The 25,723-nt window shown below is 38.4% G+C and overlaps 1 protein-coding gene across 3 annotated transcripts in view; it reads left to right on the forward strand.

Annotated features, from left to right (window-relative positions):
- Positions 1–25,723, forward strand: part of SLC10A7 (solute carrier family 10 member 7) — a gene marked incomplete at its 5' end in the record, with an annotated part of 136,960 nt that overhangs the window by 71,191 nt on the left and 40,046 nt on the right. For all 3 annotated transcript variants that reach the window (XM_083861371.1, XM_083861373.1, XM_083861372.1), the window contains one exon: positions 19,169–19,204. In XM_083861371.1, the coding sequence (XP_083717497.1) occupies positions 19,169–19,204 (36 nt within the window). The remainder of the gene's footprint in view (positions 1–19,168; positions 19,205–25,723) is intronic.

Here is a 25,723-nt window from a genome sequence, read left to right on the forward strand (position 1 = left end):
TCGTTTACTCTGACAGAATGTTTATTAAACGTGTAAAAAGAAAATTGTTCTGTAAATTGTTTCTGAGAGTGCTTTTATCTTCCATAAATTGGTGGCTCATTTCACATTTTCCACCTACCTTTGTTTTCCACCCCTGTGCTCTGCCTCATTTGTTTCCTTATTGGATTTGGTGATTAAATACTGATCAGCTGCTGGTCTGATCAGCTGTGCGCGTTGCTCCCTTTTAAACATTGTTCATAAACACCCCGAGGGCAGGGTTACGTACACAGTGATAAACAGGGTGGGGGCGTTGAGTGGGACCCTTTGATCTGTTTTACAAATGATGGGGAGCTCTAACAATGAGCATTTGCAAAAACTGGTCATTGAACACAGACCTCTGTGATACAGCAGAAATTCCCAACACCCAACTGTCCAAAAGGGCTCTCAGCTGGGAGCTTTACATTGCAGAGCTGTAGTTTGTGTTCAGGCCTCTGATGCTGAACAGAGAATTGCTAGTGCTTTTACTAGTGTTTTTTTCTGTCTTGTTCTCTTTTCTTTCTCCTTTAGGATACTTTATTTTCAGTGATAATACAGTCTTCATGCATTGCTGTGACAATCCATGAAGGAACATGGAATTTACATATGAATCTAAATGATTATTTTCTCTTTGAAAAGCAGAGATAACATATGCAAGTGCTACCTCTGAACAAAAAGAACAAATCAGGACAGTAAAGGAAATTGTGTAAAGATTTAGACTGTACTTCAGTTGAAATATCAGTCTGTTTGCTGGGAGATATCATAATATTTTATTTCTGCTTGAAACAACTATTGCTGAGTAACTGAGTTCTCTGAAATCACTGGAAGTGTAACAGGAACAAAAGGCATGTTAAAAGCCAGTATTTTGTGCGATGAATTCAAACCTTTTGGTAGATTTCTTCCAAGGACATTTTAAAGCTCTTTGTTGCTGGCTTGGGTACAGTAATGCTGGTCTGGTAACACTATGTTCTTTTGCTGTCAAGATTTCACTACATTGAGATTTTTTGCACATATTTACAGTATCTATGATAATGAATATTATTTTAGGAATACAGTTGTCTGTTGAAGCACACAATTACCTTCTTTTATGCTTTGCAAAGTCATGATAGGTACTTCTCAAACTTTTCAAAGTACCTAATTTGATTTCAAGAGGAATTTCACTTCTAAGTTCCTTATTCTATTTTTGTTTGTTTTAAATGTTTCTAGGCATGTGTGTCTTTAGTGAATTGGGTAGCTTTAAGAAATCCAGTTGGTGAGGGTTAGGCATTTAAGCCACTTGATAACCTAAGGGGCAAGGTGTAGTCATGATGAGCATAATTTCACTTAATTTTGAAGTGCTTGGATCTGTTGCAGATGCTCGAAGGCATTGCCTGGCTCTTGCTCCCAGCTGCTGATGAGTTGGGGTTTTTTAAAATTATTTCTATAATGTAAGATCAGGTTCTGGGATGTGATATCCAGTCTTTGGCGAATGACCTGCTTTTTTATTTACCAGAAGTTTACCAAACCCAAAATTTACCAAATTTTGGTAAAGGATGGGCTTATCACTATGTGTATGAAGTAAACACAGAGCTGCTGTTCTCAGTCAGGACAGCAGCAGCTGTGGGCAGGCAGAATAGAGGAGTATTAGGCACCTCTGGCATTTTACTGACATGTTGTTTAGCAGCTACAGACTTGTTCACACTTAGATTATGAGATTTTATTAAATACCACTTCAGATTCAGAAAACTCAATTCTGCCCTGGTAGCACAGTGAGCACTTGAACAGTTATACCTCTACCATTTGCTTGTCTTTGGTAATGTTGTTATTTTCTTTTTATTTCCTTTGGTGATTGTTTGTTTATTTTTTAGACTTTACTTATGCTGTGATGTTTAGAAAATGCAAAAATTCTAGGTAACTCTAGGCTCATCTTGCCTACTGTCCTGTCTGGCTGTTCATTCTACCCAGATAGAACAGGTTGATACAAACAAGGACTGAAAACTTCATACCTTTAACTTGACAGTGGGATCTTGAGGGTCTTTTTCAACCAAAAGGATTCAGTAATTATAGAGTTTTTCTGTGTGCTGTGGGGAGAACCATTTACACCTTCTAACTTCAGAGCCCCAGTTAGATCTCTCATGGGCTTTAAATACAGGACTTTCCTAACCTATGTGCCTCAATTATGTTAAAGGGTCAAATATCTTCTTCACCAACACATATGTTTAATAGAGTAGGTTCTACCATACCATAAATTGACAATTGCTTATTTTACACGTTATTATAGTTGTAGAAATATGCTCAAATTATTTGGGGTTTTTCTGTAGTTTGAGCAGCTTTCAGATTTTTTTTTTTTTTCATTCCTGATTTCTTAGCACAACTATATTTGATAGTTATATCCTGAAAATTATTTCCTGCTTTTTTTTGTTTGTTTGTTTGTTTGACTGGTAAAAATACTAGCCATGGGAACCACAATAAACATGTTTGTATAGCAAAAGGTAAAAGTTGAATTGAGTGGGGTTTGTGTCATCAGCTGTCAGAGCTGGAGAAGATGAGTAGTTAACTGAGTAAGTAAAGTGTAAGGAGCATTTCTTACCATTAAGCCTTCAAACTCTTATTCAGCTGTCAACACATGGGCACTTTCTGGAGCCAAATTCTCTCACGCTGTGCACTGCCTGCAGCTCGCCTGAAGCTCAACTTTGACTAAAAGTGTTGATTTCGCTTCTTTTAGCCTTGTTCTCATTTAACGTTAAAACCTGCTCAGAGTCTGCCTTTTATTCTGCAAAGCACACACGGATGTATCATCCCTCACACACTTCTGATGTGGAGTTAAGGCGCTCCAAAGATATGCTCGTCGTTCTTAATGAATAATTGATTCCAGAGGAGTCTGGCAGTGTTAATTGTGAGGTGCAGCTGAGCGAATGCCAAAACAAAAGCTTCTCTAAATGTTTCCGAAAACCTTGTAAAGTCTTTAGCATTGAGCAACAGGGTCAGTGCACTGAAGTGGAATTTAAAGGAGGTTCTTGAATGTAATGGATTTTGACTTCCCTTTGTCATGTGCCTCAGTGCATCATTGATTGAGCACTCATTTGTTAAATCAGCTGTATTTTTTGCCATTTGTCAGAGCATAGACACTTACTGCAGCCTTTTTCCCTCTAAACATGAGTTTCTTGTCTTAATAAATCACAGGTGTAAATTAGTTTTTATCTAAGGAGATCAATTTTTCAAGCAGAAAGGTGTGTGAAGATGGTCACAGAGAAACATATTGTGAGCTTTTATTTTCTTAACTATTAGGAGGAAAGGGAAAGATCAGGGATACATTTTAGCTGAAACATTGATAATTCATGTCTTTAAATTCAGCTTCCAGCAAAATACTCAGAAATTATTTTATTTGGAAAGCTCTAAATAGTGTGCATTGAAAGAGTAGTTCAAGGTACCCAGTGTTGAGTCAGTTCTTTGAGAAATGAGCAAAGGAAACTTCAGGGTTAAGGAACCATCAGTGTCCTGTATGTTTGCAGCAATGAGAGATGCACTCTGATTAGTGGAAAGGCTAATTACCTGGAGTATGCAGGACCATTGTAGGTGCTGTGCATAATGAGAGTTCTGACAGCAGAGCAGAAGAAAGAAGACCTTGAGAATATGCCAAAAATACCCCTTCATGTAAGCAGACGCTATTACCCTTGGAAGAGAATAGTCACTTACCCAGAATGATTATTGCTGCTAATTATAAGAATTCTGTGGATGGGCCATCAACTTGTGAGAAATGTACTCTTATGGTATTTAATACAGCAATTACTTGTCAAATCTGGAAATGTTCATCTTGATAATCACTGCTTGCTGGATAAATGACCAAAGCAGATTTATTTGCCAATTGACTGAGTTGCCAGTAGTTGTGAGGGACTGAAGACAAGCTAATGTTGGGAGTTTTTTCAGTGTTGATACTAGCCATGGAGTTAGAAGGTGTTTCTTGGTCTCATGATTAAGTAAGAGTTATTGAAAAAACATATATATGACAAAAAGTGCAGAGAGCCTCCATCTGAGGGCTGAGTATAGACTGCCCTGCTGAGTACAGGCTTGTATGTTGGGTACTTGGAAGTCAGCTCCTTGAAGGGTTATAGTTTTAATCTCTTTGGAAAGCATTTTGGGAAGAGGCAAAAAAAGAAAAGAATGACCCTCAATAAGAGTAGGGAAGGGAAAAGTCAGTCATGTTGACAGAAGAATTTAAAGCTTCTCATTAGCATAGAGTTTAGCACTGTTACTGCCTAGATGTAATTAGAGTGAAGAAGGATGGAGAAAAAATCCTCAGCTCTGACAATACCTGTTAAAAAACAAACCTTCCTGCTAGGGGCAGAATGCCTCCTTTCTCTGGGAGGAGCTGTAGTTGCTCAGCAGCATGGTCAGGCTTGGGTCCCTCATGAACAGCACAGTGAATTTACCCCAGGGCAAATTTAGATGTAGATTTGCTGGCGAGTAGAATGACGGAGTATTTTCAGTGAATCATGATAAGCAATTAAATGCTGACCACGATTTGATAAGTGTGTTTTGTTTTGCTGGCAAGTGCACTGCAGTGATGCCTGCTAACACTGCAGAGGTTGTTGCCCCCCCCCCAGCACAGCCCCTTGCTCCTAGAGCACTCTGCAGGTAGCTTGCAACTCAAGCAGCTGTTTTCACTTTTGTTACTGTCAGGCACTGGGGACAGTTCCCTTTCTTCTCTCTCTGGCTCCCTAGGCTCTATCAAAAGTGTGAATCTGAAACAAAACAAAATAAAGCTTCAGTCCACATCTTTGCTCAGCCTTTACATGTACATTTTCCTGTTTTGAGTTCTTTTAAACTGCAGCTATCAGAAAGAATAAAATAGTGCATCACCTAGTAGAGTATTGAAGTGATCATCCAAGCAATTTTCTTCTCCCTGAAGCCAGACAGCCAAAGCTTTTTATTACTGACTGACTGAACTTCCTGTGTCTGTCTGTCTAGGTTGCTAGGCCACCTCGTTGTCATGATTTGTGATGTTAGAGGCTTTTGATTGTAGGCAAACCAGAAATGCTAATTTAAATATAATATTTACATTTTAAAACCTCTCTTACATAAGATATATATAAAAATAACTCAGCAGTTTTGTCTTTTGTGTGTGTGCATGTAAAGCTCTAGTAGGCATTTGGCAAGCAATCTTTCAACTCTTTACTTCATGTGCCTTCTCAGTAAAACAGAGTGGTTTAAAAAAAAAGTATGTATTTAGATAGTTTGTACCATGGGAATGACTATCCCAAGGTTTTGGGATTATATATATTATAATTATATATATCATAATAACCATCCCAAGGATTGTTATTTTTGCTCTGTGTATGAGGTAGCCTGATGTCCTTTTTGTCTGATGCAGAAATGAGAGGGATGATGGCATTGTGGCCTTTTAGTAATAGAGCCCTGATTTGCCCATTGGGGTGTTGTGCCGACCTGTATTATGGGCATTTGCATTGCCTGAAACTGCTTTGGAAAAGAAATTAAATAGTTGTGTGTAATTGAAAGTAACCAGTTATTTTTGGCTTTGTCACCTGTGTGAGAGTATACAGTAAGACTTCAGTAAAAAAAAAAAACCCAACATGAAATTGTGGCTTTTTCACATGGAAATTACACTTAAAATGAAAAGGGCTGACAGTAAACTGGTAGTGAATAAACTGGTGGGTATGGATCTGTTCTCTGAAGAAACAGACTTTTCAAACTTAGGCAGACAGAAGGTGTGTTTCTCATTTTCAAGCAGAACCAGTATTTAACACCAAGATGAGGCTGTTTAACTCCTCCATGTTATGGGTATCGAAACTGCCCTGTAATGAGTAACTATTGGTTATTATCAGGTAATACTGAGCTGAGGGATGAGTTGGTTTTGTGATTTTCACAGTGGTCGATCGCAGTGATATGTAATGTGTTATTAGGTTGTATATCACTGATTTATCTTAGATCAAGGAGGCCAGTTATTTATCTTAGAATAAGTTAAATCTTGTTCTTCTCCCTGCAATTCCCATTTTAGGGTAGGGATGGATAGCAAGCCATTCAGTTCATTGTTGTACAACTTCTGTGCAGAAGTCCACTCTGCCACCCAGCAGGTGAAACAGTTTATGAGAAGTTTTAGGCACACAAAATAGGCACAAACAAATCTCTTGTTGGTTCAAAAATCCTAGAAAACCTCAGTAAAAATCAAAGGCCTTAGGGATATGTTTTGTCCCTTCAGCTACTGAGGATCTGTGAATGTGTATGACATGTCATTTAACTGAGTAATTACAAGGGATTCCACTTTTCAAAGGAATATATTCTTGTAGAATGAGAATTATTCTGGATCCAGAGGACTGACGCTTTTATAAATATAAGTCCACAAATAGTCTAATCCCATACTGTGAACTTCCAGCCTTGGCAGTGGCTCTTTGGGAAGAGCTGGGGCAAAGCCTGAGAAGGAGTCACAAAGGAGCCACCTCTGGTGCTGTGGTTCCTTGAGGACAAAGTAGACTGAAAACTCTTGCTCTGAGAAGAGGAAGGTAGAAATCTTGGATAACATCTTTTAGTCATTCTCTTGTTTTACCTCCTGTAAAATTAGAAACACCTTCCAAGTTAACACTGTCTTACCATTTGAGCTCTTAAGAGCTGGAATCAAAAAAAGCCTTTGCTGTGGGGGCTGTGAGGGAAATATTTTCTGTTCCTTTGGTTCCAGTCTCAAGCACCAGCTCCCTTCCCTGCCTAGACAGTCTCTGCTAGACTAGGACTGTTTTGTTTTCAGAAACAATTTTCCCCCTCTGGAAATATTCTGTTATGTTATTGAATCAAAGACCCACATTTCAGGACAGATGATTTAAATGCAAAACCAGTATTTGTATCAGACAGGGGAAAAGCAGCCTTCTTCTGATGGCAAGTTGGAGCAGCACAACCTGTACAGGAAATGGAAATACAAAGCCAAGTTTTGTTTGCTGCCCTTCTCTTTCTTTTTTGTTTTTTCTTTTCCTGCTTGTTTTCTTGTTTGGATTTTTTGTTGTGGTGGTGGTTTTTTTAAGCAGTTCTTTAGGATGCCTCTGCCTGACTTTTTTGCCTTTCCACTGTCACTTGAGCAACAGTGTGATACTGAACAAAGGCGCTGGTCTTTTCTTGAAGGTGAGATCTGTGTCTAGTGAATAACACACCAAAAAATGAACATGTTTGAAGCAGATGGATTTAAAAACAAAAATCACAAGATGCTCCAAGGGTCATATGGCATTGATAACAAGAATAGGTTTTGGCCCATTCTACCACATATGAGAACCTCCCCTGCATTTTCTTGTTGCAGATGTGCATATTCAGCCCTTTACAATGTGTGCTAAGTAGATTGTGTGTTCTGTGTGGATATTCAAAACAAGGCAGAAGTTTTGTGCTGCCAAACCTGTGTTTTAGCAGAAGGCTGGAGGAAGGGTATCTGAGCACTCACAAAACCACAAAAGGATGTCACTAGGAAAAAAGAACTTTTTACTGACTGTATAGAATTTGCAAAATTGTATTTAGTGTAGTCATGCCGAAGTGCATTTGGAATTAGAATTGAGAAGGAGCTTTTTCTGCTATGAAATAATTTTTGGAATTCTTTAAGTGGGATAAAATTTCTTTTGTAAGTAAATTATCTCAGTTTAATCAGTTAGTTTAAAGAGAATCACATTTCTGTAGTTTGGGGGATTTTTAACCTTAGTGTGCTGGAGTGCGTACTTATGATTTTGAGACAGTTATTTTATTATCTGCCACAGAAAGGTGGTTTATGGTCCTTTTTCCTTATTCACAGTCATTAATAACATATTCAGCCCATGAACGTTCAGCGATTTATGCCCACTCGAGCTCAGCTGAATACTGTAATATCCCACTCTAGCCATTAAAAACAGTTATCACAAGATAACGTTAGGTCAGAACGTAGAGTAGGCTGGTTAAATTGTATTATTGATTGCTGCCTTCTGAAGATTTTCCTCAGTTGTATTTAAACTGTGTGCTTTTTCTTGTTACTGACTTCTAGACAAGAAGGCCTGGCAATGTTATCTGAATTGAGATGTCTTGCTTTTGATGCCAGGTTGGAAGTTTGGGTTTATAATTTCATTTCTTATATAAATTACCTCAATTTGTCTAGTTCTAGGTTTTTTGAAGACAAGGGTGCATCTTCAGAGTCTTCCAAAGTGGAGAATATGTACTCATCTACTATTGATGTTAATGTTTCTATTTAATTGCATATATTAATGCAGGACTTTTTCTGGAATTTATGCAGATGTAGAAAGCAAGAAAGATTTGGGTTTACTCTTGGGTTTTCAATCAGTTTAGTTTGTGTGTGTCCTGTAGACATTTTGTAGTCTGCCACCCACCCTCCCCAGGGGGTGGATTGGTAGTGTACCAGCTGGTGTGTTCTGTTTGTAAAATGTGAGATAATCACTCCTGTAAGACCACAGTCATAATGTCTGTAGAAATGTATCTGGGAACATTTGAAAAGAAATAATAAATACAAGTACCACCTTTTTTTTTTTTTCTTCCACATTTTCTAGCCCATTCATGAGGATCTGCATAATTTTTAATAATGCCATTGCTTTCACTGACAGTGTGTATATGTGCATGCATTAAGTTTCTGCTTCAAGAACAAAATTCATTTGATACTGAACTTGCTGGATTCCTAAAAAAAGAAATCCTTTTTCCCTCTATGTAAATTGTGGTATTTGACTCCTCCTGAGGATATATTCATTATCTTAAAATAGAAAAACTTCTCCTCCCTGGGCTCAGAATCAACATTATTGTTGAATTCTCAGGCCTAGGAGAATACTGGTTGCATTGCAAGCAAATAATTTTCTAATCTATATGGCCGAGGAAATGATTCATTTCACACAAAAAGGGTTAATCATGTTACCCCTTTTTAAATACCACTTTGCTTTGGCCTTCCTGCGTTTGCAGAAGAAGACAAAATCAAATGGCAGACTTGTGTTTTTGTTCCTTTTCAAAAATCCCTGACAAGCCCATGACACAGGCTACTGCTGTAGCTGTACATTTCTATTCATTATTGATGACTTGGGGCCAGGCAGGCAGCACAGAACACAAGCAATATAGATTACCATACTGGGGGCTGGGTTTGGGGGGTTTGTGTCTATGCATGGGCTTCTGTGCATTTGGGTTGGGTTTGGCCCTGGAAATGCTCAATGCTGAGTGGAAATGCTACCTGAGAATAAGAGTGGAAACAGATTAAATGAGCTTTGTCGTACATTTTTTTAAAACAATTCAGGGCACTTAGACTAAAGATTAAAGAAAGAATACATGAGTGAGCTCACTCTGAAACTAATTGATGATATCTTAACTTTCCATCAGACTTGGGAATGATCTTGAAGAATCCTGGGGGATTTGGAGAGCATTTCTCACCTTACAGAGTGCAGGTAGCACTTTGGCTGAGACATTTTTCTGATAAAGCCAATGTAACCTATCTAATTCATAACAGTAATTACAGACAAATTATGCTGTTGGTTTGATTTGGGGTGAGGGGGATAGTATCTCATCTCATGGATAATGCAGATAAAACCCACATTTTGGGGGAGTGGAGAATTATGCCAGCACTTTAGTGGTAAGTTTTAGGTGGTATTTCTGAATAGCAGGTCACCAAGAGACCTTTGCAATGCTAAGAAAGTGTTTTACTACTACTGATGTGGAATTAACCCTTATAGGTTTTTATTGGCACAACGCTCCTGCCCATTATATAAAACTTTTATTTTTTTGCATGTGTCAAGAAGAGATTTTGCAGTTTATACTTGTACTGTTTGAGGTTTTTGGCTTGAAGAAAAATGAAGGAGATCAGTTTATTTAAACATAGTGTTTATGTTAACAAAATGTGTTTTGCTTTATCTGTTGGTGGTGTCTTTATACAGAGGCCGTTCTACTTGAATAGTTTTCAATTACATGGAAAGCTATAGAAAGAAATAAGTAGAATCAATTTTGATAACTGCTTATAACTGCTCATTTCTCTAGATTTTGCCATCACTTTCCCCTCAGGTTTCTGTAATCATTCTTTTTTGCTTCTGTTTTTTTCAGACAACTGATCATCATGGCAGGAAAAGTTTGTAAATGCACAGATTAGTTCATTCAAAGTTTCATTAATTCAAATCTTATTGTGTCAAAATAATTTTTTAAACATTGACCAGAATAAAATGGTGTCTGTTAAAGGCTGGTGAGGTCCAGTTCCAAAGAACGATAGAAGTGTCTTGTGGGGACTTTGCCTGTTGGAGCTGTGACTTGGGACTGTTTCAATTCTGTTTAGAACCCTTTAAAAGCAAGGCTGGTGCAGAGCATAAAAACAGCATCCTTTTCCTTTGGGAAGGAGAGGCAAGAAGCCTTCCAGTGGAGGAGTGGCACTTTGCTACTCCAAAAAGCAGTGCCAATCAAAGCAGAATGTTTACTTAGTATCTTCCTTCCATTTCTGTGGGTCTGCTTTCTTTTGTTGGGACTTAGTACACTTCAGTGTGTCTCAAAATACAGAATCAACTCTCTGGCTAATTGAACAATGCAATAACTTGTGTTTTATGAGGAGATTGTTTTCCCTGGAAGGTCCCACAGCACCATCTAGTGCCATCCTGTCCTAGTGCCACATGTCTTTGTGGAGCAGAGGTGCTGAGGCTGGCATGCCTTGCTGGGAATGGCTTCTTAGTAATTTAAATTCCGATTTGCCTGTGACTTGGCATGGATCCAAATACAGGGGAAATTTAGATTCTTTTTAACTTTTTTTCTTTAAGAAAACAGGCTTAAAAATTTAGTCAAAAATAACCTTTTCTTGTGAAACATATTTGTTACTGCTGCTGCATTTTTATTTTCTATGTACCAAACAAAGGAGAAACTGTGGCACATCCTTAACACTGCACTAATACACCTTGCACTTGAAGTACACTCCAACACACGTAATAAGGTTTATTATATCCTTATTATATCTTAAGCCCTTTTCCAAGGAAGGGCTGTGCTTAAAGCTTGACACCCTAATCCTACAAGCTCTGTGCCTTTCTTCCTCAGTCCCACCGAGGTCATGCTCATGTGGTATGGAACCTGCTTGCAGTGGTAGAAATTACAGGACTGTGTCCAAGTGATTTTTGCAAAGACAAGGGGGTCAATCTGAAAAGAGTAAGGGTGTGATTTAAAAGTTCCTTTCTCACTTTTATTGCTCCTATAACCAAGGTTCACTTAATGCCAGTGTATAAACTCCTTTCCTGACATACAGAACCTTAGTGATCTTGTTCTCTGCTGACACCCTATGAGAAATTGGCTTGAATCAGAACAGACAGTGGTTTAATCAGTTGGAATTAGGAAAAATATCTGCAGAACATGAAGTTTTAAAAGGCTCCATTGAGGTGGAAGGTAAAGGAGAGGAAGAAAGTCTTGAGGCCAGGAGTGATGGTCAGCAAAAGCAGCTGAAGAGGAAATGGGAAGCAAAAAATATACCTCCAGCAGGCTCCACAGTATCCTTGAACTCACTGAAGATGGCAACAGGACAGCTGAGTTAAATGCCTTGGACAGGAGAGAGGCAAGAAAAAGTTGCAGGAAGTTGGTGGGATATGGCTTGATCCTGTTCCAGAAATGTGAGCAAAGGCCCACTGGAATGTCCTCGGTCACACACAGAGCTGTGGAGCTGCTGTGGAGAGGTTGCAGCACTTGGGAAGTGTGGTCAGAAGCAGCACCTGGGATCCCACCTGTTGTAGAAGCTATTGCACACCCTGCCAGCCAGCTCCCACCTAACTGGTTTCAGGCCATTTGATGGAAGTGGTCACTTCCAACTGTGATTGAGATTTGTGTTATATTTTGTGCATCATTTTAGATATTACTCCTTTATCACCTGCAAAGCAACAAAAAGTTTTAATAGTTGATTTAGAACTTCAGGGTCATTACTGCTGTGTTCTGAACTATTCTGTTGCTGTGTAAGAAAAATTTCTAATGTGTTTAAGATGCCCTCTGCTGGGAAAGCCAGGTAAAATGGGCTTATCTCTAGTTTTACCTTTCTAAAATACTCTTTCCTTATTCTTGGTTTAATGCTCAATCTGATACCAGAAACTCACCCCTTTAACCTTACTGAAAAAAATGCTCTCTCCTTTTGGTTTTATTCTTTACACTTCATTTGTGACAAGTGTGGTAGTGTTACTGCTGGTAGTTCAGATCAGGGTGTTTCTTGTTTCTCTGATCTGTTTTGTTGAAAGAACTGAACTCTGGCTGCTCACATTCCTTTTGATTGCGTTTTTTTCACACTTGTATAAAATGTAAGCAAGAGGGACATCTGCAAATAGTAATTATTAATAAATACTGGAAATGCTTTTGATTTCTGCTGTTATCTGATACTGGTAAGCTATTTAACATCATCTCATAATTTTTTTTATTTTTTTTTTCAAATTAATGTCCATTCCCCCAATTGGGGGGCACTAGATTAATACAGCAGAACAAAGATAGTACAATGTCTGGAACAACTCACAAAGCCCTCTGTATAATCTCATAGTTAATATGAAATCTGGTTTATTTTGGCCCCTCTGATGAATCAAAAGCCATTTTGACGCAATGCTTCTAATTTCACAGTTTTATTATTAAAATCTAATATTGGCCTAATTGGATGACTACAGCTATTGTTGTGGTGTTTGTTTATAATTATAGTTGAGTTAGGGTTAAATAGAATTGTATTTTAGATTTTGTATTGTAGTTTGTTATCTTTGTGGAGTACAATATTTATCATTTTACCAAAAATGTGTGAACTTAACTTCATACTATTTTCAATATCTTTTAAGACTTTCCTTTTATTTATTGTGGGGAGAATGGGTGTATTAAGCATCCTAAAAAGCATCAGTTCATAAGCCTTTGTTCTCCCCAGCTTTCAGAACAGTCATTTCATATAGAACAAGACATAAAGAGCTAAATTACATATTTTATTTTGAATAATTGCAGTTATATAAGCCTTCTTAGAACCAACAATGTCATTAGAGTAGCTGACAGAAGAGGAATGTACAGTAGGAGTTTTATACTTGAAATTATTTTGAAAATAATTGAATTGGAAAACAAAAGGCAAGTAATTATCTGACACCAGGAGCTTCTGTGATGTCCATGGGGGAGCAACATAGGGACACAAGTTGCATCTTGGGGAAAGGACTGAAATTACAAGAATATGAGAAAGCTGTAATTTAATCTCTGAGATTGCAAGAGATAAAACCAAACATTTGTCATTTACATGGGGACAAAGTGAGAAATGGGAGGGAAAGATGTCATATTATGGAAATTAATTTTAACATCTCAGTCAACAGAAAATTGTCATCTCTGCTGCCATCAAGCCAAATGAACAACATAGCTTGTATAGCCATGCTTACAAAAATATTAAAAGCTGTTTAAAGAACCCATAAAAAGATAGTCTCTCAGTGAGGCTCCTGCAGCCACTGGATCCAAATACTAAGGCACTGAAATGTTTTTGGAATAATTTCAGTTACAAACTTGAAATCTTCATGCTCAAATGATTTAGTACTTAAAAACTGAGATATGTAAATCACAGTTACCTCTGCACTTGCTACCAGGCCCTTTTCTGTTATGCCCCTTCTGCATTCAGTGCCTACTTGTGGTTTCACAAGAACTTGGTCCCAACCTGACTTTTAGTAGATTTTGCCCTTCTAGTTTGGAACCAAGTACGTATATTTAGTTCAGGGGTTTTTATCTTGGTCTGTGGTGTCTGTCAAGAGGCTCTGCATAGTTCTAAAGCTTTGTGGGGACAGGTGGAAAAGGGGAGAAAGCAGCTAATTTCTGAGGATTTCAGTGTGTGAAAGCCGTGCTTTGGCAGAAGGAATCATTCTATAAATGGTATCTAAAGATTACTGCAAAGCAGTCTGACATGGGAGTACACTTTAAATCAGTTTATTCAAGGTGATGAATAATGTGGTATCACAGGTGGTAAACAGTGTTTTTACTCAGGGGTGATGCTCTGAAGTGGAGCTGTGACCAGTCTGAGGGGTGAGGGTAGTGGCATTCTTGTGCTCCTTGATTTGAATAGACTTAGAGTTGGCTCTGATGCTGCCATGGTCTTTACAATCCCTGTCATGTTGGTGAACACCCTGAACAATCAGCTTTTTCATCTTTAGGAGTGTCTATTTTCTTTATTTTGTGATTTTATTTTTAATTTTTTTTTTGGAGAACATTCTGTCAGAACTTTGGTACTAGCTGTTCTGTTGCTCACAAACATCCCTAATTCTAATTCAGACCTAGAAGCACTTTTCTAGAGGCAGGGTTCTCTTTTTAAAACATTATAGTTTTCTGCAAACTTGTTAAAAATAAAGGAAAAAAAAATTGAAAACACACTTCCAAGCACAAAATCAAGGGGGAAAAAAAAGACATAAAAAATAGAAATAACAGATATTTTGACATAACGTTTCTGTCTCATTGTAATCATAAAAACCATAGTTTTGTGTTTGGAACATTTGCTTGTTGGGTGGTGAGGTGGGGTGTGCAGGCTGGGTTTTTGATGTTATTAACCCCATACTGTAGCAAGCTGAGTTAACCTTTTTTTTTTTGGCTGATCTTTCTTTTCCAAAAAGTGCCAGCAGCTCTTGAAATAAAGTAATTTGGGAAATACTGCTGTACACAGAAGACTGAGTTTCAGTTTTCATTTATGCTTGTCTTCTGATGAAATTATCTAGTGTTCATAAGCTTTTTTCTCACACCTCACCCTATCAGTAGTAGCGTGGAAATGGTGCCCAGTAAGTTTTTACCTAACACTGCTTACACTTCTGCTTCTTTTGTGTCCTGTTCTGATGAAGCATTCAGAACCCTCTGTAGCATTAAGCATGAGTAGGTAATTGAGTTCAGAAAAATGCACATTTGTGTATTGCACCTTTATTACAAAGCCCTTTTTTTTGCTTTCTAGCCCTGGTTCTTTAGGCAAACCAGACGTGACTTTGGTTTAGGTTTTTCTCACTAGCAGTTGCCACATGCCTGTCGTACTGATGACCTGTAAGAATGATGAAAAATTGCATGGGAAATTTGTGGGTAAAGAAAACGAAGGAAACTTCACATGTATTTCATGCCTCATTACAATAATCCCTACTTGTCTTCTACCATGTGTCCCTCTGGATCTGTGCCCACCTCTCTCTTCCTATTTGCATAATTTCATTCTTAATGATTTGCCACCATAGTTTCAAATTCATTAGGTGACTTCCCTTCCCTGGTCTGACTTGGCAGCCAATTCCATGTATTGATTTTATATATTCTTTTGGAGGATAAACACCTTTTAATACTGCTCTACAGCAATGCTGTACTGGATGAAACCTATAGAAAACCTCTTAGCAATTTTATCTAATCAAAACAAATAAGAATTAAATGGATCTCCAAGTGCATTCTTGTTGTTACTATGTATGTTTATGTACATACTTGCGCACACAAACCTATATTTAAATTCTCTTAAATATAATCAGTTTCATGATCTTTACTGTAGGGAGATATTTCCAAATATCTTCAGACTCCTATGTTGTATCAGGGTCTCATGTCAGGCTGAGATTTTTTTCCTTCCCTTTCCACTAAAATCATTGAAATATATTCAGTCAGTCTTTCACATCAGAGGTGTAAATGGATTTCTTGAAAGTTTTTCTGCAGATAGCAAACAGCAGTCACTTTACAACTTTGACTCCATTGTGGGCAGCAGCCGGGAAGCCTCACACTCCCCCCGAACTTTGAAGATGCTAAAACTGTGTAATGACCTTGCATTCTCAAGGGCAGATGCTCAGCTTTTGCTGGAAGTGCTAACCTACAATCTGTTTATCTCCATACACTATGTATTTGACAGCACTTGCCTGGAAAGTGAGGCAGAGAAAAGCGTCAAATTTAGTTCCATTTTCTTCTCTGATAGTCGCAGTGTCCAATGGACTTAGAAATGGTCATCTTTATTTTAATTTTTAGCTTCCTTTGTGCTTCTCAGCCAATTGCAATCTTAGCAGCTACAGTGCCAGTGTCAGAATATTCTCATCTTTGTGAAGCCTCTGCTGGAGCGTGAGCTGGGCTCTGGAGTAACTGTTTTCTTCCACATTTTATTTATTCTTAGTGAATCAGACTTTGGGCTTTCCCTTCAAAATGTAAATTGTCTCCTGTATTTTCTGTCAGTAGGCTTTAGACTCGAAGTGCTCTATTTGTTTTTCTTTAGTGGGTATGAATTGAGATGCATCACGTAATGCTCACAAGCACATTGAGGAACATGTTCGTAATGAAGAGGTAATGTGTGGAAGCAGGGAAATGTGTGTGCAGGGAAAGGTAATGCCTTTTGTTAGACAGATACACCATGGTCAGGTGAGCCCTTCTTTAGATCTGGGGCAGGAACCCAAAGAGAAGGGCTTCAGCACATAAAAGCACATCAGTGTTTTCAGGTTAACATATAAAATGGCTTTACATCCCCAAACTTTGTTCTTTAGCAGTTCCATCAGTTGGTTGGGTAACAGAGGTTCCCTCCCTGAATAAATCGTGCTTTGCTTGCACCTGTAAACCATCACAGCAGCCACTGCACTACTGACTGAAGAAAAAAACCCCTTTGGTTTTAATGTAATCCCTGTGGTTTTTCAAACTGGCACTCCTTATCAAAATAAAACATTAACAGCAAATTACTCTGATTCAGCAACAGCATCTATTTTTTAATATGAACTTGTCTATTCTGTCAGGTAATTGTTTAGCTTCCCAGGGAATTGTGTGTGTGTTGCAAATGGAAAAGTTCAACCTTGTAAATCCTTTCTGTGGTGAGGCAACAGGAAACCCACTTCTGATTATTAAGATCACCAGGTTTAATAGCAAAATTTAATAACAAATTGCTAAAATTGACCTTTTGAATGCTAGATTTGCAGCATGCTCAGTCAGAAATCTTTTATGATGCATAGGAGGGTTGTCTTGCTCGCCACTTACAGAATTACAAGAGGTGTTACTGTCATAGAGGTGCAGTTTCCTTTTGTGACACATGCTTTGAATTAGCAGTGCCTGTTGCCCACTGTGTTAATATGGGCAAGCTTCTGAAGTAATTAAGTAGCAAGTCATGGCTCCAATCCCAAGGAGGAAGGACACCATTTTGATTTAGCAACACGATAAAAGTTGCTTTGGTTTGGTTTGGTTGTTTTGGTTTTTTGTGTTAACATATAAAACTATGCTGAGGCATGAAGCACGTAAGAAATAACTAATGGTGCTGAATCAATGGATTCATTCAGGTTCAGAGGAGAGCTGGCTGTGCTCTCTTCTCCCTACACTCAGTGCTCAGTTGGTGTATAGGATGCTTTTGGAGCATCACCTCCTCCTCCATCCATGCTCCTCCTCACTTGTGCAAAAGCCTGAAGGTGGAACCCTGCTGCAATGGTGTTCTGCTGTCCCAAAATTAGAGGAGGCTGAGGGAACACTCAGGCACTTGGAAATGTCTGGTAGTATTTGAGGTGTGCAGTGTAGTTGGCAATGGGGAAAGGGGAAGAAGGGCAAAGTCTGGCTCAGGTACTCTGAGCAGTTGTCTCTAAAAGCTGGAATTTGGCCACTGATGAAGTGACTGTGTTGTCCCTACATTACACAGATCTTGCAATCAGTTCTTCCTCATAGATTCTGCTGTATGCAAGTATCAGTTCAGCCTTTGATGCCTCCTCCCTTCCTCAACTTTTGTTTCTTCCTCTCCAGCTGCTGTACTTGAACACCTATATTTCTTCATATCTGTTATCTGCATTTTGGTCTAGACTTCCTGTAAATAGTGAGTGACTCCCTGAAGCAATTCCTACTGCTTCTACTTCTCTTTTCAGTCTTTTATGATCTATCTCAATTGTGACATTTGCAAAAAGATAAATTATTATGGATAGCTGGGCTGTGGGGCAGTCAGATATGGCATATATTATTTATTTTGAAATATGTTTTTAAGTTCTGCAGAGCCTTTAAGTTGCACAGCTTAACTGTTGCCTCCCTGTTCCTTCCTGTCTGCTTTAATTTGTGGCATTTATTTGTTGCATTTTGTTTTAGGAACATAATAGGAACTCTCTGTGGCTGATAGTCCATCTGGATCTGTGATTTTTTTCTTGCGGACCCAGAAAGCAAATACAAAACTAGTTGTTTAAGGGTTTTCTTTATATTTTCTTCCAAGAGATTGAAGTAAGGCCATGTTACTTAAAGTTAAGTGAAAAGTAGGGGACAATTGGATTTTTTTTGTTCAATTGCTTTTTGCTTGTAGCTAAATAAAACATAAAATAAGCACTCTTTTAGATAAATGTGAGCGTGTTTTGGACCTTTGTCCTTTAAAAATGAAGTTTGTGAATAGCTGAAAAGCTAGCTATTCTTGTGACCTATCTGGATGAAGAATAGTCCTGGCCTAGAGAAGTTCTGAGCCAGCTCTATGAATTAGCATGCATTAAATGATGGAATCATTTTATTGAGCAATAATAAAATATTGAAGTCAGATGGAAGGATGATGGGGAATTGCTATTTGCAGCTATGAAAGTGATGCATGTCATGTTAACTCCCAACCCAAACAACTCATTCTGAGATTTGCTTTCATGAAACTTAAAATCCTCTATTTTGTCCAATCATCAGCTTTAAACCTGTTCCTTGTCAGTGAAGACAACAAATCTTTTTGCTTGCATCTGCCTGGGGGATGTGGAAAGCCGAGGTGGTCCTGTGTGATTAAATTAGATGAAAGACTTGCCTTCTACCAGTGAGACATGAAGTCTAATCAAGTGAAATGAGTTTTGAGATCTCAGCTCATTTCCTTGGGGAATATCTGCTTACATTACACAGTCACGACACCTAATTCATCACAGTTGATGCAGCTTTTGCTCAGAAGAGGACCTGGGACTGGGTGGCATGGGACTTGATCAAGTCTCCCCCTAAGGAGGAGCTGCTTAGTGAAGTTAAGATACAGCACACTGAGGGGAGAGCTTTAATATGTGTTTTTTTAAAATAGATGATCCATGTTTCTGTATATCACATCTTTTAGAACAGAGGGGCTTAGGTGCAAAAAGGTAAAAAACGGTACTTGGCACTGACTGTAGTTTATAAAATGATCGCTATATAAATGTTAAAGAACATGCTCAGTGAAGAGCAAAGTTGAGCTTGTTACTTAATTTCTATGATGTTAAATGGTGTCTGTGTATTTCCATGCATTAAGGTAAGAAAGTGAAGATTGTTCTGCCTCCCTGACTAACAGACTGATTTTGTTTGTCTCTTCCAGGGCATTGTTATAACTCCACTTCTGCTTTTGCTTTTTGTAAGTATCATGATATTAATATATCTTTTACTGAGTAATCTTGCACCTGTTAGACTTTATATTTAAGATCTAAGTTTGGATGATTTTCACAATGCATAAATAATGAAGAAGATTTCTCTGGTCAATATCTGAAATCAGTTTCCTCCCAGGAATGCCATCAAAATGTACCATAGTGAATGTAAACACCACCTTCACTTCATTCTAAGATGACCAAAAGCTGTTGCTCTCACAGAAGTGTAAAATCATATGCTGTTAGTCAGGTTGGGTAAAATACAAACACTTGCCAGGTAGGGAGATAACTCAGTTAGGAGAGCTCTTGGAGAGCTTTCACTTGCAGGAGCTGGACAGGATTGTACTGATCTGAAGTGAATGAGAACAACTGTTAAAGGACTATTCAGATAAACAGAGCCTTGCTTTTGGGAAACTAAGCCCATGGGTATTTTTGTGGTGGACGTTAGCAAGACAGATTACTGGAGCCCCTGTGCATCACTAAATGTAATGCTGCTTCATTCCTCTTAGTTCAGTTGTTACCTTCCAGTGAGGGCCTTGGATCCTTGCAGCTCCTGGTGGAAAGAAAGAGAGGAGCTGAAACTTTATGTTTTATAAAGGCATGGATACTAGCATGCAATGGAGAGGCTTTTGCAGGTGCGTGGTGGTGTTTAGTAAATCCCTTGTCAGATAGGAAGTCTTGGTGCTCGAGGGTTTGCTGGCATAAATGGTGTGGTGCAAATTGCTGAGGGCTGTGGCTTTGTGAAGAGCAGGGAGTATAGGCTGAAGCACTTCAAGGATTTCAAGGAAGACATACATTTTCTTTTATGTTTGTCTTACTGATGGCTTTGTGTGTAAGCCAGCACACTGGAAACGGGGGGGGAAGTGGGAAGTTGGTCTGAAACAGTTTGTACGTGGCATGCAAGGGATGCACTGTTTATAGCAGGGATGCCTAAACAACATATGGACTGTATACAAATATAGCAGTATAAACTGGGATAAACAGTACTGTGAGAGTGGCTGTAACATCAACTACTTCCTCAGAATAACTGTGTGGGAAGATTTTTATTTTACTAGAACAAATTGCAATTCACTGATGTAGCTGTGTTTACACACAAACTGCTCTGACTGTATTGTGTATATTGATACACACCAGCAAAGCTTTCTCAATTCATCTGGGACCATAGACTTACTGTAGGTTGAAAAAGATAACTTTTTCTAAAAAAAAGATGGATGTTTTGTTATTCTTACTCTGAATATGTTGATTCAGGATGGTCTGCCTCGCTGTTTTCCAATCCTCTTCTCTCTTGTATATAGGAAGTGTTTCTTCCACAGGCATTAATTCAGAGACCTGTGCCCTTGTTTCTGAGTGAAACTTTAGCTCTTTTTACTTTTACTCACTGACAGCTTTCACCCTGCTCTACCTCACTGAGTTTGGTGTGCTGAATAGTCAAATGGGGTATTTTCTGCAGAAACTGAAATGTAAAAGAAAGATCTGTGTATCTTTTCAAGCAAGATAAAGTTCTTTTCTTTGGTGTCTTTATAGGCAGATAAGATATTCTGCCCTGTAGCAGTCTTCACTGTTACTTCTCAGAAGAGATGGTAAAATTTCATGTGTGCAAAAACAGGAAGGCAAATCATGTCTCTGTTCTTCCTACCAGCCCTGGAAACAGTTGTATGAAAAGTGTGCAAAATGCACATTAATTGTTGGATGGTTTGTAACATGATGAGGAAGGTACACACATGAATTGCTTTGTCATCAGAGTGATAAACAAACTAGTCTGGGGATGAGAGGAGTTACAAAAATTGTGGGATTTTGTCACAAAGCCCAAAACTTGAGGACTTCTCTTGTGGTATGTAAATATTGAAAACTTCTTGAGGTCTTCCTTGGGGGTTTCACACATGAAGAGCAGTATTCTGGTCAGCCCAGCAGGACAATTTGCTAAGATGAGGTCTGCCTTCTCTGAAAGTTCAGTTTATCCAGTGGTAGGTATTTAGGGCAGCTGAACATGCACAATCCAGGTTCCCATGTCCTGTGACTGTCTGTGGCTTGGACTGCTGAAACCTTTTTTTTCTTGTGAGCCTCTCCAGTTCCCCTCTGAGTTTCCTTGATGCATCTGGCCTGGTCAACACATAGTGGATTCAGGCACACAGTTCACATGTTTCTGTATGCTTGCTTACAACCTGCAGCTTCATCATTTCTTGTGGTATTTTGGAATGAAAAACACTGACTGGAAAATTTCTGGTTATCAGGAATTTTCTTGTCAGTTTAGTCATTCAACTTAGCTTTAATGCTTAATTAATACAGGGTGGAATTTTCAAGTTTCAAAATAAAACTTTCATTTACTTCTGCAATAATGAGCTGAGCTGCTGAATGTTACTCATGGACCTTTCAAGACAATGTCATCAATGAATTTTAGTTCCTGAATCTGGTACTCATGAGCATTAACTCTGCCACAGAGTCTTGCTATGATAGTCTGAATGCTCTGTTGCATTAGTGTTGATACTTGTTATTCTCCCTGTGTACAGTGCATAAAATACCTTTAGTGCTGCCAGAAATAAAATACACTGTTGTCTATTAGCTTGTTTTTGTTATACAGCTTAACCTGAGGTAGCAGTTATTGTTGTTTATATTTTGCCCTATGTGCACCAGAGAATATAATGTTCTGAGCTGCCTTTTTGTTCATAATTGCCCAGTAATGTAAGTATAAATTGTCTAAACAACATTGATATAGGCATGTTGATGCTATAATAAATAATGCATTTAATGCAAATAATTTATCATCTTAAGTGAATGGTGTTGAAGAGGAAGTCAGTTACATTTCTGAAAAGTATATTTCTGCTATGAAACTTCTGTTGTAAAGCTTACTCAAAATTAACATTCTAAGAGGTTGAGATTAATGTAATGAAGCCTTAAATACTATGCCTGTAATTACTGGACTGTATGAGGATGCTTAGCTGAACTTTATAAAGAAGACCTGACTTTGTCACAGATACCTCTGATTAACATTTTGCCTAATAAGAAGATATTGAATCTTTCTTCCCAGATCTGTTAATCAGCAATATCATCATCCTCATGTTAACCCTTGTTATTAACAGTTAATTTGCCCTATTTTCAGCAAAGATGTTACAAAGGGCCAATGTCCCATAAACTGTATGTAACTGGAGTTCATGTATGTAGTGAGCAGAAACAAAGCAAGTTAAATCAGTTTCAAGTTGGCACGAGGTGATGCTGTTTGATATTTCTTTGCAGCATTCTCCAGTGCTTCATTAACAGGAGGAGGCTGTGTACCAAAGCATTCAGAGAGTGAGGCTGTCCATCTCCCTCTCATCACTTTGCACACTTTGCACACTCAGCTGAAGCCAGAGTAACAGATTGATCAGGAAAATTTTTAAAGCAGAAAAATAAGTTTTGTTTTCTCCAAGGTTAGTTATCAGAGTAGCAGAAGTCTTAAGTATGTGAATCTGTGAACTTCTATTGAAAGCCATCAAAAAAAATATTAGAGATAAGTCAGTATTTTACATTTTTATGTACTTCACATCCTTCAGAAGCAGTTAATGTGGCATGTTAAAAACCCAATACAAAATTCATGTGTGTTTGTAAAGATACACTTGGCAAACCCTCTGTGTGACTGTCAGGCATTACTCTCCCATTAGCTCTTTTGCCAATAAAATTACCATGACATTTGTGTCAAAACAGAATCTTCCCAAGGCTTTATCAGCTTGCTCCCGTTCTTGATTTCTGAATTTTTGTTTTTATGTTGGCATTGTAGTGGTGATGTCATAAGTACTAGAAAGTAGCACTGCTGAAATAATTCAAGACTACTGAACAAGTGAAGGAAATTTGGTGCAAGTAGAGCAGAGAAAAGTGAAATAAATTAAGTGAGTGAAATTAGAAGCTGATTTAAATGCTGAAGAGCTTTCACTTGTATTCACAATTTTTAAATTAAAATATGGGTCCAAAAGTTGTTGATGCTTCTCAGATTTTTTACTAAGTCTACTCCAATCCCATAAATTCAGATAAATCTGTGCATTGAAAGGAGCTGTCAGTACTTTTTTGTTTCCATACAAAACTTCTACACACTATGCCTTGATTTTCTTCTCAAGCACTTGGTAAATGAGAGTTGATACCAGTCAAATGAATCGTTAAATATGCAAATATCTTAGTAGCTGGAGAGTCTTGGAAGTTGATAAGGAAGTTGCAGCTAATGGATTTCACTGGTATGTGACAAAAGGCTGATTACAGTTGTGGGGGGAAGGGAGGGGGAGCAGCACAGTGCATTAGCTATTAACAGATCAACTCATTCATGTGGAAGATTTAAAGTGCATCATTATTTCTACCTGGTTATTTACCTCACTGTTTCCTTTCTTCTTTAATCATTGGGAAAACAAAATTCTCTGATCTGATCCAAACTCTATACAATTAACTAGAACTTTTCAATGACTGCTGTGAAGTATTTACTTAATAATTTTATTGCTTTTTTTCACATTCACATTTATGGCTTTGTTATTTAAATTGGAACAAGTAACAGAGAATAATAGGCACCTTCCTTGTTCCTGATTCACACACAAAATACTGTAGATTTTTCTAAGTGGTTTTCTATGTGTTATTGCTCTTGCGATTTGCATCTATATGAAACTAGGGGAGCATTTCAAGTGCACAACCTGCTTCAATACGGGCAGAAGTTAACCACACATCTTTAATAGGATCATAGAACCAGGGCACCAGGAGAATCCCATTCTACTCACCCAATCCACCTCTTTTTCATGCTGTGCAATTCAGCTCAGAACTGAGCATGATTCAACCTAAAAATAAGGATTTTTGCTCTCCCTCCACCCTTGCAGTACTAGAAACTTCTATCTCTGATAAACAAAAACTAATTTCTAGTAAGTGCTGGTTAAAGATGTGTAATCTATTTGCTGTTGTTGCCAGTGTTATACATCTTGTTAGCATTTCTCTGAAATTTATCTCCCTGGCTCTGACTTTCTCTTTGCCAGCCCTCAGTCAGCTAGGCTGAACAAGCCATGCATTTCTAATCATTAAATTCATAAAACAAATCCCTTAATCTGAAGTGTTTTGTGCACCTGCTCCAGTTTAATTCCTCCTTCAGCCCAGGTAATACAAATCCTGCACAGTTGTGCAATTTCCTTCACCAAGGGCTTATCCAGGCCTCATGCAATGTCTCCAGTATCCCCTATCTCAACTGACTTACTTCTTCTGCTACATCACAGTTTTCTTTTTCATGGATAAATAATATTCATGGTTCTTAACTACCCTGTATTCACTAATCTGTGTCTTTCCAGCTAGTCAGCCCCTTGTTTGCAGCAGAAATTTTGGATGCTAGTCTTTAAGTCCCAGCTCTCCAAGGGTATTAATCTAATTCCCATTTAGGTGTTTCTGGGTTGTAAACTTGATCTTGTTTCTGTACATTCACCTTTCAGATCACTGCACCACAGTTAAGTGGAAGAGTAGCTCTGGTGTATTTCAGATGAAGAATACCTATGGTTATTTTTAAAGCTCTATAAAAGGCTTTAAAATCCACAGGTGTGTTTGGATTGGCTTGGTATTTAATGTGTCATAGGGGAACCCAAAGGGGATTAGGCATCTGTGATCACTTTAACGGGGGGAACCCAAAAGATACAGTCTCATTTCCCAAGCCAGGAAATTAAAAAAAAAAAAAAAAAAAAAAAGTCAAGATTGTCAGCTTTTGCTTTTCCATACTTCTGAATGTGAAACTTTGATTTATTTTATTTTTTTTATTTGACAACAGAACTGGAGAGTGTATGTAGGCAAATAAATACATTTTCATTTGTGCCAAATCAACTCCCACAGCCACACAAGCATATAGAATATGCTAAAATATATCTAGTTATTGAGCAGAACTGGGGACTTAAGTTTAATTTTTAAGAAAAATAGTGAAAGATCTCTGTTAAAATACATGACCACCAAAGCATTGGATGCAATCTCTGTTGTACCTTCACCACTTTCTGAGGGAAGAGACAATTTGCAGGTTTTGACATTATTTTTAAATTTAAACATGTTATTTAGAAACTCCATTCTCAGTGGCATGCCTCCCCTTCCCTTCCACCCATTCCTGGTGGATTATTTCCATACCAGTCAATGACTCTTGGTCAGTGGCTGAGAGCTGGCGTATCTCACACAGCGTCTGCCTTACTGAGATGTCTGAATGCTGTCCATGTGCATGCCTGTAAATCAGGGGGGTGGGAAGGACACCCCAGTGACCTCTCAGCTCTGCTCAGGTGTTGGGTAGGAATGACCTCTTTCGACCTCCTACCTGAAATCCAGAGAACTGTGGAACTCAACAGGAGCACATCAGCGCTCTTCCAAGTGCTCCCTGCTTCCCAGAGCCTCAGCATCATTAGTGCCCATGGCAGTTCCCATCACAGCATTTCCATTTCTGGCTTACTGAGGGAGATGTGGATATTTTTCTGTTGTACCGTAACATGCTGCAATGACTGGGTCAGGGTAAGGGCTCTGGAAGAGTCCAAAGCAAGGGAGGGCTTTGTTCA

The sequence above is a fragment of the Zosterops lateralis genome, assembly GCF_965231275.1.
Source record: "Zosterops lateralis genome assembly, chromosome: 5".
In the NCBI taxonomy this organism is placed as follows: Eukaryota; Metazoa; Chordata; class Aves; order Passeriformes; family Zosteropidae; genus Zosterops; species Zosterops lateralis.